Source organism: Misgurnus anguillicaudatus, chromosome 1 (genome assembly GCF_027580225.2).
Source record: "Misgurnus anguillicaudatus chromosome 1, ASM2758022v2, whole genome shotgun sequence".
Lineage (NCBI taxonomy): Eukaryota > Metazoa > Chordata > Actinopteri > Cypriniformes > Cobitidae > Misgurnus > Misgurnus anguillicaudatus.
Genome location: NC_073337.2, coordinates 13107426 through 13128351, shown reverse-complemented (window position 1 = coordinate 13128351; position 20926 = coordinate 13107426). Strand labels below are relative to the sequence as shown.

General features: G+C 36.2%; 1 protein-coding gene across 2 annotated transcripts; it reads left to right on the top strand.

Annotated features, from left to right (window-relative positions):
• The first annotated feature begins 133 nt into the window (after positions 1-133).
• On the top strand, positions 134-17600 carry LOC129432748 (protein mono-ADP-ribosyltransferase PARP11). Of its 2 annotated transcripts, none has more exons than XM_073866732.1 (9): positions 134-158; positions 10231-10380; positions 10460-10580; positions 10709-10784; positions 10931-11003; positions 11090-11217; positions 11945-12096; positions 15126-16021; positions 16843-17600. In XM_073866732.1, exons 2-8 carry the CDS (start codon positions 10231-10233, stop codon positions 15440-15442), a joined length of 1017 nt encoding a protein of 338 aa, XP_073722833.1. In that variant the 5' UTR covers positions 134-158; the 3' UTR covers positions 15443-16021; positions 16843-17600. The 2 variants fall into 2 exon arrangements, with proteins under 2 accessions (XP_073722833.1, XP_073722829.1); XM_073866728.1 differs by lacking the exon at positions 134-158 and adding an exon at positions 9814-10004.
• The last annotated feature ends 3326 nt before the right edge of the window (positions 17601-20926 follow it).

The following is a 20926-nucleotide window of genomic DNA, read 5'->3' as shown; positions in this document are numbered from 1 at the left end:
ATTTTATAGAGATTTACAAAAATAAATATTGTCAACTATTTACTTTGTACACGGCAGATTTCAACCCTGTGTAGTAAAAGGCGCGCGTGTGTATGACTCTGATGACCACTCCCCTTATTTACCTCAGGAAGGCACCAGCTATAAATTCCACCTGAAAAGTAAGTGATTCAAAAGGAAAATTAAACGAACAAAAACAAACATTAAGAAACAAATTAGAACATATATAAGTAGCAGTTGAAAAAAACAGTCTTACACAAAAGATAAATGATAGTGGTCGGAAACTAAGTTAAAAGAACAGAAAATAGAAGTGACTGAGATGAAAGTAGCATTGTATTTATGTGAAGATCTTATTCCTCATGAAACACATATAGGTTTACTTAAAGAATTTATTTTTTAAAGGGGTCATATTATAAGATTTTTTTAAGATCTAAAAGAAGTCTTTGGTGGCCCCGGAGTGCTTATGTAAAGTTTTAGCTTAAAATACCCAACAGATAATTTATTATAGCATGTTAAAATTCCAATGTTGTACGTGTGTGCAAAAAAAGTGCCGTTTTTGATTGTGTCCTTTGAAATGCAAATGAGCTGATAAAATGCAAACACTGATCGCAATGATTGTGGTTTGTTGCAATTGAAACTCAATTGTGCTGTCAATTATTTTTTTTCTCTCTCTCTCTCTCTTTCTCTCTGTACTAAATGGCAGGGTCATGGTTGGAAAGTGCAGATTAAGCAGGGGGGCAGGGTTTCATATTTTATTGAAGCTTCCCCGGGCTCCGCCATTGATTAGCGGACCCCCACCTGCTGTTAGCATTCCATTGACTCCCATTCATTTTTGCGTCACTTTGACAGTGAATAACTTTACATCTGAGGCGTTTAAAAACTCCATTTTCCATTTAATTATTTCTAAAGAAACACAAAAAGGCTCCATTACCATGTATCTTACTTTTATGGCCCATTAGAAGCAGTTTTTGTAAAAAATAGGCTTACGATTGCGTCATAAGTTAACCTGCGACTCTCTGTCGCACAGTAGAGAAATTACCGTATGGACAGGAAGCAGGGGCGCCGTTTGGGGGGGTTCAGAGTATGCCAGGCATATGGGCCCATAAGTACGCTAGGGGGCCCCATCGTCATCACTTTTCAGTTTTTTTTTATTGTACACGTTTAATTATTAACACTAGTAAAATGTAAAGTAAATTAATATAAAACTACCGTGAATGACTTTGTGTTGAGTAAAATTGAGACACTTTTAAAAAACTGTTTGGGATCAGTTTGGCGGGTTTGCTATGCAAAGTTACCACAAATAGTCGACAGCCCTACAGTTTGGCATTTCAAGGTAAGATCTCACATGCCACTAAAAGCGTTCTGATCCGTAAACTGTATGTTTCATGAAAAATGAAAAATGATAATACAAAAGGACAGCAAGAGCTTTATTTAAGGAAATATTAGCATAGCGACTGCTGACAACTATTGCATTTCTAAGACGGACAATAACTTAATAGGCGGAGTTAAAATATTATTTTCTAAATAAACATGAAATAGGAGAATAGTCTAAGCCATAATTGAGTTAAATTTTAAATGACTAAGAGCTGGTTTTAATGTGACAGCGCATCATTTTCAAAGTGAAAGTGATTCATTTTTATTCAGGGTTGCAACGGAGGTTTTGCCCAAAATTGTAAACTTGCAGCTATTATAAACGCTATATCAGATTGTTTTTAACATGCATCCTAATAGAGAATGTCCGTTTTATATTTATGTTTGAGTATTGTTGTGTTTAAATATTGTTGTAATGTTGTTAATGTCTTGTTTTAATTTAATTCGATTATTAAGACTCTAATTTTAAACGCCATATATTGGGCGTTGTAATGGATTGAAGGCTAATATGACGTTACAAATGGACTCGGTCATTAGACATCATTTCCGACTTTAAATTAAATTTTGTTTGCTTCAAATGTTTGCTTCAAATGAATTTCATTTAATATAGTTTGTCTCTTAATTTTAATCAATGTTTTGTTGATAAGTGTTGTGAATATTAAAGAAAAAGAACATAAAAAAGAACACCGTGCATTTCATTACGTAACAAATATTAACTACTGCAATATAGCCTACTACCAAATGCCAAATGTGCAAAATCATATTAGCCTTCAGTGCACAGAAATAAATTTGCATGCCCATCAGCAGCACATTTGATTGCGGCATTTTTTTACTTCAAAAATCAACGTCATATTTAAAACTTTAGCCGATTGTGCTTTTTGCAATTTCTGTGTCACTGGCGAAGGGCCCCCAGCCAACATTGCAAGGTGGGGCCCATGTGGGCCCCATATGGGCTACCTATGTGGGCCCTATATGGGTTTGTCCATGGGTTCCACTATGGCCCCACGTGGGTTGCCCACATGAATTTGATATAGAAACTGAGTGGGGCTTATGTGGGCCCCAGCTGGGCAACACACATGGGGCCCATGTGGGCCCTATATGGGCCCCATATGGGCTTCCAATGTGGGCTGTACATGGGTTTGTCCATGGGTTCCACTGTGGCCCCACCTGGGTTGCCCACATGAATTTGATATAGAAACTGAGTGGGGCCTATGTGGGGCCCACGTGGGCAACACACATAGGGCCCATATTGCACCCACGTAATGAAGCCCACGTTACATATCAGGGCCCAGAATGGATTTTTAATGGGTACTGGACTGGTCCCTTATTATGAAATAATTATACTTTTAATGCTTAATTGTAATTTACTTAAATAATATATTTGTTTTAAATTGAAAACCGATAAAAGCAAATCATTTCAGTTCGGTAAATATCAAATTTCAGCATAAATATTCAAGAGTTCATTCATCTGTAACATCACAAAACATGAAGGAGGTGCAATATCAGAAATCAAATTAAAAAACTGTAAAGGTTCAATATATCAAAATACTTTATTGTCAATTTATAACAATACAATGCTAAAATAATCATGAACATTTAAAAACTGCTAAGGCAGGTAATGACTAACAATTTAACATAACACTTAAAATAAGCATTGAAAGAAGTCAAACTCTTAAAATACTTCAAACTCAAAAACAACACAAACATTGCTCACTCTTCTGGAGATGGTCTTCTGATCATCAATTAATCTTTGCTCAAACGTTTTATGAAGAACTTCCAAAGCATCCACAGCCAAACTCATTAAATGTCCTTGCAGGTTTGCTTTGATTCATCCCTGTGCAGTCCATGAACTTGTACCGTAGTATTACATTTTCTAAAAACACAACTCAGGATAAATTACAAGTGTAACAGTTGTGAGAGACTCCTGCTGCTCCGATAGAAACCGTATCCTTGCGCCTGAGCGGAAATTCTTGTAGTTTAAATGTTTATCATCTTTATAGTTGTAATTTTAAAAGTCTGCCTATTTTAGCAAAGATTATTTAAAATATGATATTATATTATGTGATAAAAATCACAATTAAAAACATTTGAAGCAGGACTACTTTGTCAAGCGTAATGTGTCATAGCAGTGAGCAGATCGTAATGAGGTCTCCTTATATGAAACACCTGACTCCACTAATCAGACTACTTTCAGAATGTTTGAAACATTTCTTTAATTAACACACTAACAAACTGATGAACTTTCTGACATTTCTTATTTTCACTCATGCTCAGCTGTGCAAATTAAAATTAATAATTGGCAGGTAAACATTACAAATATAACAAATAAATGTTAACAATAATGCATTTTTATTTAAAATGTTTTATACTGATGATATCCTATCTGTGATATTATTTGCTCTTTGTATAAAAGTGACTATAAACCAAAAGTAATAATTTTAAGAGTTTAAATGTATATAAAATGTATTTTAAGCATAAAATGTTTTGCCCACATAGGTGCCATGAGGGCCCCACATTATTATCCCACATGGGCAAACCTATATGGGGCCCACATAGGGAAACCCACATGGGACCCACATAGTCAACCCACATGGGACCCATATATATTGCCCGTTAAGCCCATGGCCACATGAAACCCATGTTGCCCATATGGGACCCATGTGGGGCCCACATATCAATGTTAATTAAATGTAAAAAAATAATGCATTTTTATTTAAAATGTTTTATACTGATCAAATCATATCTGTTATATTATTTGCTATTTGTTTAAAAGTGACAATCAACCAAAAGTTATTATTTTAAGATTGTAAATGTATAAAGATGTATTTCAGGCATAACTTTTTTTGCCCACATAGGTGCCATGAGGGGCCCACATTATTATCCCACATGGGCAAACCTATATGGGGCCCACATAGGGAAACCCACATGGGACCCACATAGTCAACCCACATGGGACCTATATATATTGCCCATGTTAAGCCCATGGCCACATGAAACCCATGTTGCCCATATGGGACCCATGTGGGGCCCACATATCAATGTTAATTAAATGTAAAAAATAATGCATTTTTATTTAAAATGTTTTATACTGATCAAATCATATCTGTTATATTATTTGCTATTTGTTTAAAAGTGACAATCAACCAAAAGTTATTATTTTAAGATTGTAAATGTATAAATATGTATTTCAAGCATAAAAATGTTTTGCCCACATAGGTGCCATGAGGGGCCCACATTATTATCCCACATGGGCAAACCCATATGGGGCCCACATAGGAAACCCACATGGGACCCACATATATTGCCCATGTGAAGCCCATGCCCACATGTAACCCATGCTGCCCAGATGGGACCCACGTGGGGCCCACATGTCAATGTTGGCTGGGGCGTGCGCGGGCGAAGCGCACACTCTTAAAGATCAACGTAATATTAATTTTAATTTTGCCGGCTACGCTTTTTGTCATGAGCGGAGGACGGAACAAATACCACAAACACAGAGAACAGCGACATAAAGACAATATAAGGTTTTTGGTGTTTTTCTGACGAATACAGTCAGTTTGTAAGAATATTTTTAAATAAACTATAAGATCATCAATATGAACTCTGAAGAATGAACTATTAGGCTAAACATAATTGTACACATTTCGCTTCTAAAACCGCACAGAAAACCCGACTGCCGCGACTTTCAAAGCACTTTCCATAGATTTCCATAGTTCAGAAATTCATCTCCATGCATTATTCTTTTTTTAGTGATCTATTTAAAATCACGTGAATGTTTTCTGCCTTACCAGATTAAAATGGTAGGCTATTCGTTTTTCAAATAAATCTTTTTATTTTGCTTCATGAATTTATTTTTAGTGCAAATGCGACCTGTAAAATTAAATAAACGCACTCAACTGAGTAATTTTATATAGCTACACATTATGGTATGAAAATCAAACAATCTTCTAAAGGAAGGGGCCCAAAATTCTGTCTTGCATACCCCCCTTGAAACTGTTCATTGCGCCCCTGACAGGAAGAGAAGCTCGTAGGCAATTATTTACTGTCTATGAGGCAATCGGGTGGACGTGGAGGCATAAAGTAAAGGGAGATTATTAATCAGAATACTTACCAAAATTTGCTCCTGTTCAAGCTCGCCGTCTCTGCAAGATTCGATGGGTGATTTAGATTTCTCTTGGCACGGCTATTAGAAGACTTACAATTGTCAGACAGGTTGCTCACGTGACATCTACGTCAGGGGTTTTCAAACCTGTCCTGAAGGACTAGTACTGCACAATTTGCATGTCTCCCTCATTATACACACCTGATTTAAATCTTCAGCTCATTAGTAGAGACTGCAAGACCTAAACTGGGTGTGTAAGGTAACTGAATGAGGTGTGTCACAAAAGGGAGACATGCAAAATGTGTAGCACTAGTGGTCCTCTACAGATTTGAAAACCCCTGATCTACGTCAAAGCTCAGTTTGAGTCTGCGCAATACGCTCGACCCCAGGAAGTGCGTGCTTCTAATTGACTTCACTTGAATCCAATGGGGTCACTGTGTCCATTTCTTTTACTGTCTATGAGATTAAGGGGCAGTATTATTGTAATTGGCCTTGCTAACTACCTCACAAAACAGGCAAAATCTGAACAACCTAATTTTTCACATGCTTGCAGAGGGTTTAACAAAACAAAGTTACTGGGTTGTTCTTTTTCATGTTTTCTAAAACTATAGAAGCCCTGGGGACCCAATTATAGCACTTAAACATGAAAAAAGTGAGATTTTCACGCTATGACCCCTTTATGACCCCGTTAAGACTGCCATATTTTGAAAATGACTTATGTATAATCATATGCAACTAAGCAGTGGCGGCTGTTGACTTATCTGGGGCAGGTATTCAAAATATGTGTTCGGCGTGTCATGTATGTGGCTCGTTATGTTAAAGGAAAACACCACTGTTTTTAAATATTTTACTATGTTTTTAAATCAACTTAGATTAATTGATACATACTTATCTTTTTTCAATGCGTGCACTTTTAATCTTTGTACAGCGCTTCTTAAGTGTGTTAGCATTTAGCCTAGCCCCATTCATTCCTATGGCTCCAAAAAAAGTTTTATTTTGGGCCACCATACTTACTCGTGTAACTACTTATGTAACAGTCTTTAAATAGGAAAAACATGGACGTGTTTGGTGGCTTTTAAATTCATCCCTGTTTGGATCCGTAGGAATGAATGGGGCTAGGCTAAATGCTAAGACATTCACAACGCCCTGTACAAAGATTAAAAGTGCACGCATTGAAAAAAGATTATTAATTAGTCTAAGTTGAGGTAAGAACACATAGTAAAATATTGAAAAACTGTGGTGTTTTCCTTTAAAATATGTGTTCGTTGCATCATGTGAACCTATGTGCATCATGCATCTTGCCTGCTGCACATGTGTCGAAAGGGTTTATAAAGAGACACTCACATTCACAAAATTTTCCACAAGACACTAACTTAAGAGTAAACTCTGATTGCACATGAGATTAAGAGTATCTGGCAAGCGCGAGCGTCTCTTTTATCATAAACCCCTTTGAAGCATCTGCAGCATGTTGTACGCTGTCTGCCATATCTCAATAGTGAGATACTATTTGTCGGACTGTACATATTTTGACATGACAAGCAACAAACCTGACGGGCTAAATACATGTTTGACGAGTTTTACATTCATGCAACCTCAAAAAAGAAGTCACCGGCCGCCACTGCAACTTAGACAGACATTGGCGATACATATAATACAGAGGGATCTCTTTAAAAAAAGTTTGGTTTGGTTATGTTTACGTATGCGGTTGAGTGAGCAGTCCGATGATGGCAACCTCTTCCACTGGTGAAGCTGGGCTCTGTTACAGGTAACACTTTACTGTATAACTTACTTACTGTTTCATACTTCATAGGAACACAGAAATAATTAAGAACAATCCATTTTCTTTGGAGTAGGCTAACGATTAGTTACTTAGTTCCAGTACTCTCATATGCAATTTTTTACCACATTTGAAATTTCCACAACTGTATTTGGAGACACATATTTATTTACTAAAGGAACCACTTGCCATGATGTTGTGTATATTTGTGTGCATGTGCGTGCGTGCGTGCGTGCGTGCGAGCGTGTGTGTGTGTGTGTGTGTGTGTGTGTGTGTGTGTGTGTGTGTGTGTGTGTGTGTGCGAACACAAACTACAATATTTTACTGTAATATAGAAAAATTGTACTGTACTGTAGGTTTTCACAGTATATTACTGTAATGTATTTATGGTAATAATTTTACTGTGGTAATGTATCTACAAATACATTTTGTATTCTTAATATTTGCGCATGATTATAAAAAAATTAGCGCTGAGAAATATACAAAATTCATTCACAAATGATTTGTGCCACTGTCACTCATAATATGCAAAGCTTGTGGACTTTGGTCAACTTGAAACTAATCCTGTAACCCTGAGTTTGTTTAACCAAATATTGCTTATTAAATATCCAACAGTGTTAAAAGTTATAAAATACTTTCATCTTAAATATATTAATATGGTATTGGTAAAATATATGCAAAACGAGATAACCACCGTTTTTTTAATTGTTCAGAAATCTCGTTTTTAGGTTGTGCATTCCAATTGATTTCAATTTAACTGCAGTTGGTTTGTTTTGATTTAAACCTTCATAACTTAAAAAATACAGCTAAGTAGCACCATAAAACAAAATAATAACCTGATAACATAATAATAAACATGTTTTGACAAAAATGTTAAAAAATGGATTTATCTCGTTTTGCAACGAAACTCTTCTTAATTCAAAAATGTATGTTTGTTCATTTCTGATGCTTTAAAACTTTCTTTATGCATTCATTGGAGATCTCAAAAATTGCTTTATAGTTGGCTATAGTGCCCCATACACAACCTCAATTTCATCAAGGTCCTTGCTCAAAAGTTTAAATATGCTTGTCTATTGTTCAAGAACATAGGAGGGATTTTGAAAGAAAGTCTTGTGTGCAAGTTCTTGCCAAAATTGCTCAATGTTTTCTGCTGAACTCTCAGACAACTGTAGCTTTCCAAGATGTCCAGTAATTCCTCTTGGTCTACAATGCAGAAGTCTGTTCTAAAGCTTTCTAAAAAAGCACATTCATTTTCTGAGACATACTTTAGAAAATTGGTGATCAGCTCCCTTCATACAGATCCTTGTATTGTTTGCTTTAGGATTACTGTTGCAAGTTTTATTGGAAGATATTCTTTCTGCCAGCCAAAGTATACCACTTTCCAACTCTGACTGGTTGAAATAATACCAGAGAAAATAGTATTTAAAGTTATTGCGTGCGACTATTTATAAAAACAAATGCTAAACTGTTAAAACAATATATGATCTGTTGAGCTGAAACTTCACATTCTTGGGTACTTCTGAGACTGTAAACGCATCCCAGATCACCGTCCTTAAACATGATAGCAGAAAAGGGTATGTGTAAAAAAACACCACTTTATCTTTTTAGAGATAAGGTGCTTACCCCTTCAGGTTAGTGTCCCCTGCTGATTTTACCCATGGATGACCCATGAACAAATGATCACCAACTCTCCCAATGAAACAAAGGCATGAAAGCCAGAATAGCTTCAATTACCTTTCTTGTTTTTTATAAGGTAAAGAGATACATATGATAATAATTAATAAAACAAAAACAATTACTTAAAATTATATTTCCACAATACAGAAAACCTGAACATTCATTTTTTTTATTAATTAACACAACCCTGTCACAAGTTTTAACCCTGACACCATGACCTGTGTGATTGGGTTGAGAGGACATGCGTTTTTGGCTCACAATGGCCACTGCTCCTCATGTGGTGCAGAAAGTTGGAATACATGGCAGGAATTTGTTAAGAAAATTTTATATTCTTGTGGAATAAAATGAAAATTCTTTGAAAAATTATTATTTTTCCATTTTGTTTTTAGGTAATGGGGTTGAGTTGTTATGCTGGACCACTCATTTTGGTTATTCACAACTTTAAAAACTCTGAAAATTTACCAAATGCCAGGAATGACCCATATAGTATACAATAAAAAAATCATAATATCAAGAGTGTCACAACCATCAACAATAAAGTAATCTAGAATTAAAATTACGCCATCTTGTGGTTAAATCAGGGACCTTCAGACTAAATATAGGATAATTTCACTTATCATTTGCATTTGAGGTATTGTTGTTCAGATCTTATGTAACATTCGGATGTAACATACAGCTCCTCTCTGGGATGTATGTAAAACACATCAACACTGAGTTTAAAGCAGTAATTTAAAAAATAATAACATCTAAATCACAGTAAATTATAAATCATATTTTAGTGTTACAGTTATACAGAAATGGGGGCAGAAATAAAAATAAAAGCTAAGAAAAATTTGGTAAGGTTTAATAGATGCTCACGCTTCAGCCGAGACAGAGGTGAAGGACGCGTGACGTCATTGCTGACCATAGCGGAAGTGAAACCAACAACATCAGAAGAACTGGCAAACGAAACGATAGCTTATATAAAAAAAGAAATGTTTATTCTTAAATATATCGATCAACGCAGCATTGATCATCCTGATATAAGGAATCGCGTTATTTGAACAAGTGACGCCAGGAGGAATAAAATATTTTCTTAAAGTAAGCCGAATACCTTGCACTTTCATACTACGCACGTCACAGTAAACTGTAAAACTTACGTTAAATTATATGACCATTTATTGATCGTTTAAGTGTGATTGATCTCAATGTCTTTCTAGAATGATATATCAATTGGTAAAATCGATTCAGACGAGCAATGCCTTCTGCATAGGGTAAAAACACGGCGGCGAAATGAAAATAATTGTGTACATTATTTGCTTTGAAGATGCACTGCGTGGCAGATAAACATCTAGAGTGCCCAGGAGTCTTTCAGAGACCCCCTGATGAAGAGTCGTGTGAGGAGGATATGGACACACACGAGGCGAAATGGCACTGGTTTTACCTCGCTGAGTGTGGTGTTTGGCATATGTTTGAAGTATGACTAATATGATGTATTACACTAGTATAAACAACACATTTGCATCCCATGGTAATTGTTTTCCTGTTTACTATAGGAGGTTCCCAGCTCTGGTTGTTCTGTCACCAGTGAGCAAATTGAACAGAACTACACAAAAAACCAGCACGGTTCAATGGACTTCTATACTGCAAAATATACCTATAAATTAGACTTTACTGGTCAGTTATTAAATAAATTATTGATGTAGCTTGTTTGTTGACATTTGTAGTAATTGTATGACTTTGGAGCTGTAATACACAACTTTACTGTTCTCATTGGTATCTTCTGAATGTCTTCTCAACACCAGCTATGAAACAAGTAAATATGACAACTGGAAAAGAAAGGCCAATCAAAAGAGCATTAAATTCAGTTACTGATTTTAGGTAAACCCATTTACCTAGTTTGGACTGTTACTGTTATTACTGTTCATTATTACTATTATTACTGATAGAATTGTCTACATTGTCACTGTTAATACTGTTTCCATGTACTATTGCATTTGTGGTCATTTTAATGTTGTGTTTCACAGATTCATCTGTGATAATTTGGCACTCCCTGTTCCCAGTCACTGGGAAAAAGTTAATACAGATGAGCCCTATCAGGTGTGAATAAAGTATCACTTTATTAATCATACATGTGATTGTTTAACTAATTAAGATAACTTACTGCTATGATTGTTTCTATCCAGTTGATTGCTTTAAACAGAGATACATTTGAATACAAAGAAGTGGCGCGGTTATATGAGAGAACCATGAATCAACCCATCAAATCCATTCAGAGAATACAGAACCTGGACATGTGGGAGTTTTTCTGCAGGTTTGGCTCTTAATACTTCTTCAAGCAGTACTTGAATATTTAAAGAATCCTTGTAAACTGACATACTGTGTTGGTGACTGTGCCAATTTCAGCTATTACACAAAAATGATGCTATTATACCTAGGGCTGTCACAATGATTAAATAATTGTCTCATCGCGATTGTTTGACCTCATCACAATGATTTTAGATCACCGCAATGATTGCACATCTCTTTAAAAAACACAAGGGGGAGCTGCAGCACCTGTATATATGAGACTGTATTAGATGGCTCTCTTTAGCTGACAGTGTAAACGCAATACATTGCAAAGCCATTCGATACATTGGACAAAACTGCATTTAAAGAAATGCTGCAAAACTTTGATACGTATTATGAGTAAAACATACATTTCCAGAACAGCAAGTCCAAATTTATGGAGGTAAAAGATGCTATTCTTATGGATATGTAAGGAATTGTGGTCCAGTACTAATGGACTTAAACCAGGCAATTAATCGTCTTAATCGTCACAATTTATTACAATTAACCTTCAGCCAAATTTCATAACTGTGACAGCCCTAGTTATACCTAACTTTTATAAAAAATAAACATTGTATGTTAAATTACAACAGATATAATATATACTCAATTTGTGTAGATTAGGTAATAATTTACTCTGTTTGTTTTTCTCTTTTGCATTGGATAAATGCTCTTAAGCATGTGGTTAATGATGTAATGTCAATGTAATATAGGAAGAAGGCCCAGCTGAGAAAGATCAAGCGTGTTTTAGACGTTGAAGAAAAGATGCTTTTTCATGGAACCGGTCACAGCAACATACAGGCCATATGCAAGTACAACTTTGACTGGCGTCTTACTGGAAGCCACGGTGATGTCTATGGCAAAGGTAGGTCACAATGTTTTTCTGCATTAAAAAGTATGTTCTGCCGGAACAGCAACATTAACTACTTTTTACAGAAATTAGTTCACATATATAAACAAACACTCTAAAAATCCAGGCAAGTCTGTGGGACAGGAGTAGGGCTTATGCGGCATTAAGGACTTTTTATTTTTATTATTTAAATTATAAGAAATATAACCATTTTTATTCACTTTAACATTTTTAACATGGCTACGAGGTCATAGCAGATTTACTCTCCTCAGGTTCTGTTTAAAGATGTAACAGAAATAGGCTTATCACACTTTATATTGCATGAAAGTCCTTAAGCTAAGAAATCCCATAGATATAAGGCTGTCAATAAGTATTTACCCTTAAATGCTCAAGTATTACTTTAAGTTATGCTACAAAGTTCTTAAGTCCCATTTTACCTTAAAAATTTAAGGGGCTATAACAGGTCCCTTAACGTCACACGCGATGTCTGATTTTATGGTTATTTTTAGAAACCAACGCACATTTCTAAGGATCGAAATAATCATGATGCGCATTTGTTAGGAGAATAGCAGTTTGATCGTCAGTCAATCCAAAGTGCTTTACAGTTTATTTGTGATGTTTCATTGTACACAAATTCGCCGTCTGTTGAGCTGTGTGCTTTGATTAGTTTACGCTTTGAGGTTTTGTAACTATATAATTCGCTTCTTCATTGCCGTGACTGCAGAGTCTACCGTAAAATACTTAGTACATAGTATAAACACTTAGGTAAGGGTGACAGTTAAGATGTTTGTTGCAATGCTCTAAAAGAAATCCTTTCCTTTAAGGGATTTTTTTCTCTCTCAGGGAAACCTTCACTTAAAGGCGGAGTCCATGATGTTTGAAAGCCAATGTTGATATTTGAAATCACCTAAACAAACACCCCCCTACCCCAATAGAATCTGGACCTTCTGTTGATAGACCCGCCCCACACATACGCAACCCAGCATTTGATTTGGTTTGATTGGCTATAAGTGTGTTTTGGTAGTCGGCCCGTCTCCTTTTCCAACGCGTTTTTCAAACATCGTGGACTCCGCCTTTAAGGAGTTTCATGCAACCAGGCAGGCCTTTAAAATAAACTTAACTATCTGACTAATTTACTATCTAGATAATAGCAATGGTCCATTTGTTAAAATGATTAACAATTAAATATACTCTAAAGCATTTATTAATGTAATGTTAATGATTTTCTAATACATTTAATTAAAATCAAAAGTTGTATTCTTAATATTATCTGACATAAACAGTTATATAACAATAAGAAAGATGAAAAAAATGTATTGCTTTATGTTTTTTAACGTTAGTTAATACATTAACATTTACACTCACCTAAAGGATTATTAGAAACACCTGTTCAATTTCTCATTAATGCAATTATCTAATCAACCAATCACATGGCAGTTGCTTCAACGCATTTAGGGGTGTGGTCCTGGTCAATCTCCTGAACTCCAAACTGAATGTCAGAATTGGAAAGAAAGGTGATTTAAGCCATTTTGAGCGTGACATGGTTGTTGGTGCCAGACAGGCCGGTCTGAGTATTTCACAATCTGCTCAGTTACTGAGATTTTCACGCACAACCATTTTTTAGGGTTTACAAAGAATGATGTGAAAAGGGAAAAACATCCAGTATGCGGCAGTTCTGTAGGCGAAAATGCCTTAATGACGCTAGAGGTCAGAGGAGAATGGACCGACTGATTCAAGCTGATAGAAGAGCAACTTTGACTGAAATAACCGTTACAACCGAGGTATGCAGCAAAGCATTTGTGAAGCAACAACACGCACAACCTTGAGACAGATGGACTACAACAACAGAAGATCCCACCGGGTACCACTCATCTACACTACAAATAGGAAAAGAGGCTACAATTTGCACGAGCTCACCAAAATTGGACAGTTGAAGACTGGAAAAATGTTAACTGGTCTGATGAGTCTCGATTTCTGTTGAGACTTTGAGATGGTAAAGTCAGATTTTGGCGTAAACAGAATGAGAACATGGATCCATCATGCCTTGTTACCACTGTGCAGGATGTTGGTGGTGGTGTAATGGTGTGGGGTATGTTTTCTTGGCACAATTTAGGCCCCTTAGTACCAATTGGGCATTGTTTAAATGCCACGGCCTACCTGAGCATTGTTTCTGATCATGTTCATCTCTTTATGACCACCATGTACCCATCCTCTGATGGCTACTTCCAGCAGGATAATGCACCATGTCACAAAGCTCGAAGCATTTCATTCTCGTGCGTGTCTCATTAGTGGGGCCGGTTCGGTGATTAGCAGTAAATCGTCATCACCTGCTTTCAGATGGACCGGCATTTGCTATACAGAGCCGTCTTTCAATGAGAAGATCGCATACAATATCGGAGGCAATTTCCCACAATTATAAACACGGTTTTGCGATTTTCTCTGTGAAATACAGCTCTGTGTAGTAAATGCCGATTTACTACTAATCACCGAACCGGCTTTACTGATGAGACACGCACGAGAATCTGGGAATCCCATGCGATTTTTTTTTTTGCATGAATACTTTGTGATGATTATCAATCTCTCGAGACAGTTCTGCATGTCAGTCCTTCAAGTGCTTTGCTAGTGGTGTAGCACACTGCTCTTTAACAATGCTTGCATATTTGGCTTACTTCACTTGTGTCCTTCGGCTTCCCACATTTATTTGACTCGCATCCAAAAAAGCTCCACACAGCACTCCAGGAGTGAGTAGAAAGTGAGAGAAAAAAGCGAGCGAGATTGCGCAGCTGGTCTGGAAAAATCGATTCCGTGAGACATGAGTATTGGAATCGTTTTAGATTTTCAGTATCAATATGTATCAAAATATTGATATTTTTGACAACATACTGGGTTACACAGAAACTACCCAACAGTGAGAAAAATCCTAATATAATTTTTTTAAGTGTATGTTCATGTAAACATTTTTCAAATGATTAATATGGAACTTTATTTTGTCATGTTTAGGAAAATATTTTAATTTTAAAACAAGTAAATTTTTGTGCCTGCAGGAAGCTATTTTGCCCGTGATGCCAAGTACTCCAGCAAGTTTTGTCATTCGACAAGCAAACACAACTTCACCCTACAGAGACATGGTCTAGCACCTCCTGTTTTCCAGAGTGATCCACCTTACAAGTGTATGTTTCTGGCAAGAGTACTAGTTGGGGAATACACAGTGGGTCATCCTCAGTACTGCAGACCGCCATCTAAAGACATGAGCATTGCCAACTTCTATGACAGCTGTGTGGATGATATGATGAACCCCAAGATCTTCGTAATATTTGACAGCAACCAGATCTATCCAGAGTACCTTATTGAATTTTACTGACCAACACCAAAAGACAAGAAAAACTGCATAAACTATGTTGACTGTGTTGATTTTCCACTGTGGAGATGGAAACATAACAAATCCAAGAATTTGAAACCGGATACTGCAGTGCCTTTGGGGGCCTAGAAAAAAATTCATTATGAATGAATTAATGCATTAAATACAATATCTATTATATCTAAATGTAGTGTATTGTATTAATGAAACCCACATAGGGTCAACTATATGTTCAATATTTTGTATAAAAACTTGCACATCAGTTCCTCTGGTATAGATGGTAGCAGTCCCAACCTTTACCATTATTAAGGCAGGTTTACACAGTAACTTATTTATAAATACGAATGATTTGAATTAAATGAGTTTAGAATTGTCGAAAATACATTTTTTTGAAAACAATGTAGTGGCCAAAATTAGTTTTGGTTGATTTGTAAAGCTCCATATACAGGGAGTCAGACGGTAGAAACAAATTATTAATTGCATGAAAGATGCCTTACTATACATTTTGTTTCTTTAATCTTTGAATGTGTAGCAGTCCTGCCTTAGAGGAACTCAACTGCTGCGTTGAATATATTTTAATATGTGTACAAACCACTGATCTATATAAATGACTGGATTGCGCATGACGTCACACTTGTGAAGCCACCGCGCCGCCATGTTGGTATACCCAAACGTTCTATTAAATCAATGGACGTTGTCAGATTTTAATGATAAAACATCACTTTACTCGTCTTCGTTTTTATATGTGAAGTTACCCTGTACATTATTACAACACAAACGTCCAAAGCATGTAAATAGTTATTTACTGAAAGTTGTACATTTTGCGTTTTAAACAGTTATTATACATTCACCTTCATTACAGTATCAGGTCAGCAGACAGACCGCAGCATATTTAGTATTAATGACAATAAACGTGCTCATTTTGAATTCTAAATAAATAATCATGCTTTGTACCGTATGTGCATGCAATAATTTGCTAGTTTTGTAATTATGTTATCTAAACTTACAAGTTACCTAAACTTATTTAGAGAAATAACGCTGACCGTCACCGTGTAGCTGAATGTCAAAAAAAACTTTATTTATACCCGTGTCATTAACAAACGCAACAGACACACTCACCTTAACGGTTTTTTGTAAATCCATTATCCTGCCCGATTAAAACATAAACATTGCAAATAACACCAGAATTAACAAATAATTAACGTACACATGTCCTAAAAATTAACCTTGTGTAACTGATACGCTGTAAATGGGGTAAATTTTGATCATGATTTTGAATGGAAGTCAATGACGCTCTCTGCCGGTTGGGTATACCAAGATGGCGGCTCGAACTCTGCGCTGGCTTCACCTCACGCAGTTACGTCAAGCGTTCTATGCGCAATCCAGTCATTTATATAGATCAGTGGTACAAACCCACTGATCCTGTATAGTTACAGTATTACATGGATACTGGGTATCCAAGAAATGTTTTTCTCATTTGCATATGTACTTTTTTTTCTACCTCATGATATGCACATAAGCTTGTATCTCAATGGAAGAAAGTTGTGTGTTGATGGCCAGTTGTCAAAACCAAGTGATAAATGCTTGTGGGTTTGTCTCAAACATGCAATATTTATAAGCTAAAGTGGAGAGAAATATAGAAAAAATATTTAAAAGGGCATTTATTCACTTTAGCAGACACTTGTATTAATGACTTGCACAGGATAATATATGAAAAGCAGATGCAATGCAATGTCCAAAACAAACAGGACAAAAAGGCAATGTTAATACGCATGGAGAAACAAATCAAGCCTCAATAACTTACCAGCATTCCCATAATATCACCAAACAACTTTCATTGGATATAATGCAACTTCAGACAAGGTCTTGAAGGTTTGTTAATGAAATATTTTTTTAGCCAAAATGCCCAACACTGGCAATTGTATTGATTTTAAGTATTTATGTTGAGTTATTTTAAAATGTTGAATATGTACTGTATAATTTGTTTTATAACCACTGTCGGTTTTCTCTGTCCTATACTGTAAATGATGCATCCAGTTACTGTTTAATGAATGTTTAGTTAGATTAGCACAAAATCACAACTTATAAAAATTAACTCAGAAATCTGATTGCAAATAAATACCAGTGAGTGTAAATAAATCATTTTGTGTCAAGTACAGCACACTTGGAAGTCCAGAGAAATTGTAAAGTTATTGCTTTTTTAAGAAATAATTGACGACGGGCCTTAACTTAATTGAAAATAATGCACTATTTTGTACTAAGACTATTTAAGTACATATTGTTTGAAGAATTTAAATAATGTTTGGGGTGAAAACATCTGGGGCCTCATGTATAAAACTGTGCGTGGGATTCTTACTAAAAGTCTACGTACGCACAAAAGCCAAAAATGGCATACACCAAAAATTATGAAGACTTATAAAACAAAGTAATGTTCCCTTTATAAATCACAGATCACCTGCAAGTGTGTGTACATGATTCATCCTAATATCCCACCCTGCAAGCCCATTCTCCCATCAAGTTTGTTTTTTTATAAATCACAACCTTTGCGTGGGAACTGGCGTACGCACGTTTCCAGCCCTGTTTTGTGCGTACGCATGCTTTATACATGAGGCCCCTGAAGAGCATATTTTAACCCAGATCAAGTATTTACTTAATGAAGTAAACATTACTTAATATTTTGTGTTTTGGACATATACATAGACCTAGACATATTTTATAAACTAAAACATTCAAGTGAAATAAACTTTAAAATTTACAGTACATGTTGTGAGGAATACCCATAATATTTTGTGCATGAATATTTTGATTATTTATGCTTTATCACAGAATAAGAACTGATGGGAACAACTCCCCGCCATTGACAAGTTATCTCGTCAATTAAAGGGACACAAGGCAGCATTTTTATGTAAATAAATCATCTTCGTAAGTCGGTATATGGTTAAATGACTCATTACCGGACGAATTAAGTCTCTCTCGCCCGCCCCTACCGTCTGTAGGAAGAATACCCCACTTGCAACTTCGCTGTATCCGACCCGGTGTCCTTCAGTTTAGCAAAGTCTCAGATATCGCAAGAAGCAGTATCACTTTACAGCAAACAACACAGAGGCAGGCGAGCTAAACACGGCTAGCGATTGTTGCAAATGGCAGAGCCGGGGAAGAAGCATCGAAAACCCTTGACTGAAGGGAAACATAACTGGATTGGAAATAAGCTGATAAACTTGGTTCCGAGGGGGGAGGGACAACAGTTCGTTTTTATGACAGTGTGTTTGAAAGCATTTACTTTCAGACACTAGGGGGAGCTCGTAGAGAAATATTACGCAGACTTGCCTGGTTTCCCTTTAAGAGAAAACATTGCCCCGTCTTTCTGATGAGATTTTTTGGTAATCTGTAATACGCCATTATACACTAGATGGCGCTCTTACCCAATTTATAAAAACTGAAGCAAAAATTAATTAAATTAATTTTAAACTCTGTGTATGTTTTGATAATCATTCTGAATCTGATCTCTAACAAAATTCCTTTACAAAAATGCAATTATTTCTTTTTTTTTCTTAAAAAATTGGGGAAAGTTACTTTTGAAAGTAATGCATAACAAATATTAAGTTACTCCCCAAAAAAGTAACTAATTGCATTACTTAGTTACTTCTCATGGAAAGTAATGCTTACGTTACTTTTAAGTTACTTTTTCTTACTTGGCTGAGGCTTGATCTCTTTCAGGCTTTGCATGTGTTTTTTTATGACAGAGAAGTTGTGCATTTAGAAACTGCATATTTACGTCACAAAAATGTCAAGCTCTGGCCTGACACTTCTTTTTCGACTGTAACTATTCCCACTCAGTTGTGACGCATAAAGTGCCAACACCGCGGGTGTGCATTATTTTCTTATAATTCAAAGGACCAGAGTCAATTATTCCTCTTATACCATGGTTACCACAAACATTGCTCTGGTGCCTATATTTAAGACGTTTCATAGGTTAGGTGTGCGATTTACTGTACAGAAAAATAATCAACATGAACCATGTCTCAACTAATCACAATAAAGCATTCAACAGGCCCGTGGAATAAGTTCATTTTAATTCAGTACATTATTTTTTTTTATTAAATTAAAGGTAGGCAGGAATTATCTAAAAAACTTTTTTACAAATTTGTTTAATCTGTCTTTATATACACATAATTAAAATGTAAGTACTTTGAAAAAGAGAGTATAAAACTCAAGTGTCTGTAGACCTCTCACCACTGTTTTAAACACAGCTAACTATCTCCACTCGGGACGAAACATATGATTAGCTTGCTCAAATATCACTCTCTCTCGCGACCATGGCTCCACCCGTTGCTATGGGATCTGCCCAGACATGCGCACAGCCGATTGATTTGAACGTGCACGAGGCACTCTAGGAAGAGCACAAGCATGGCAGAGAAATTGCATTCAGAACTCCCAGAAAGTGAATTCAGAACTCACAGTACCTGCATATCCAGTCAGCAAAGGCAAACAAGGCAAAAAGGGAATAAACGAAGCAATCAAACGAGAGTAAATATCACGTGGCTTTTCCTCGAGTCGACGATGCAACGTAGCGGTGTTGTCTGCGGAGTGTAGTCCTCATCAGAGTCAACAATGCTTTCATCACGGAAACTCTTCCATGCAAAACACTGGCTTAATAGTGAGTACTAGAAGGCATCCTATCTGTTTATATTCCTAGTGATAAAGTTAGGTGTATTATTACATGTGATTGTGACTTGATGTTATTACATGCACCACGCTCCTTCCTCTCCGCTTGTCTGAGGTAAATCCTTCTCCCAGCAAAGCTGTCGGTGTCGCGCGTTCATGTGTTTTGGGGGCGTGGCTTTAGAAGAAACCCAGAAGGGAGGGGGTGGAGTGAATGGAAAAAATGAGCTGTGCCTAAAGGCGGAGTCCATGATGCTCGAAAGCCAATGTTGATATTTGAAATCACCTTAACAAACACGCCCCTACCCCAATAGAATCTGGACCTTCTGTTGATAGACCCGCCCCACACATACGCAACCCGGCATTTGATTTGATTTGATTGGCTATAAGTGTGTTTTGGTAGTCGGCCCGTCTCCTTTTCCAACGCGTTTTTCAAACATCGTGGACTCCGCCTTTAAAACAGTGGTGAGAGGTCTACAGACACTCGATTTTTATACTCTCTTTTTCAGAGTACTTACATTTTACTTATGTATCGATATATAAAGACAGTTTAAACAAACCTGTAAAAAAGTTCTCCTAGATAATTCCTGCCTATCCTGCCTTTAATTAAACTGAAAAGTAACTGGCATTACTTTTTTTAAAAAGTAACTCAAATTTTAATGTGTACATTTATGAAGTAACGCATTGCTTTACTCATTACTACAGAAAAGTAATATTATAACATAATGCAAGTTACTTGTAATGCCAACACTAGTTATAAAAGAGAACAAATGAAGATAGGATGAAACATTTTGTACCGTTTTGTTTGATTGAAAGCACAGGGTC

Bases quoted from the DNA above. Each gene is read 5' to 3' on its own strand.
- LOC129432748 (XM_073866732.1), top strand. From the start codon at position 10,231: ATGCACTGCGTGGCAGATAAACATCTAGAGTGCCCAGGAGTCTTTCAG. The intron at 10,581-10,708 runs GTCAGTTATTAA...TCTCAACACCAG, and splicing joins CTATAAATTAGACTTTACTG to CTATGAAACAAGTAAATATG. The intron at 10,785-10,930 runs GTAAACCCATTT...TGTGTTTCACAG, and splicing joins AATTCAGTTACTGATTTTAG to ATTCATCTGTGATAATTTGG.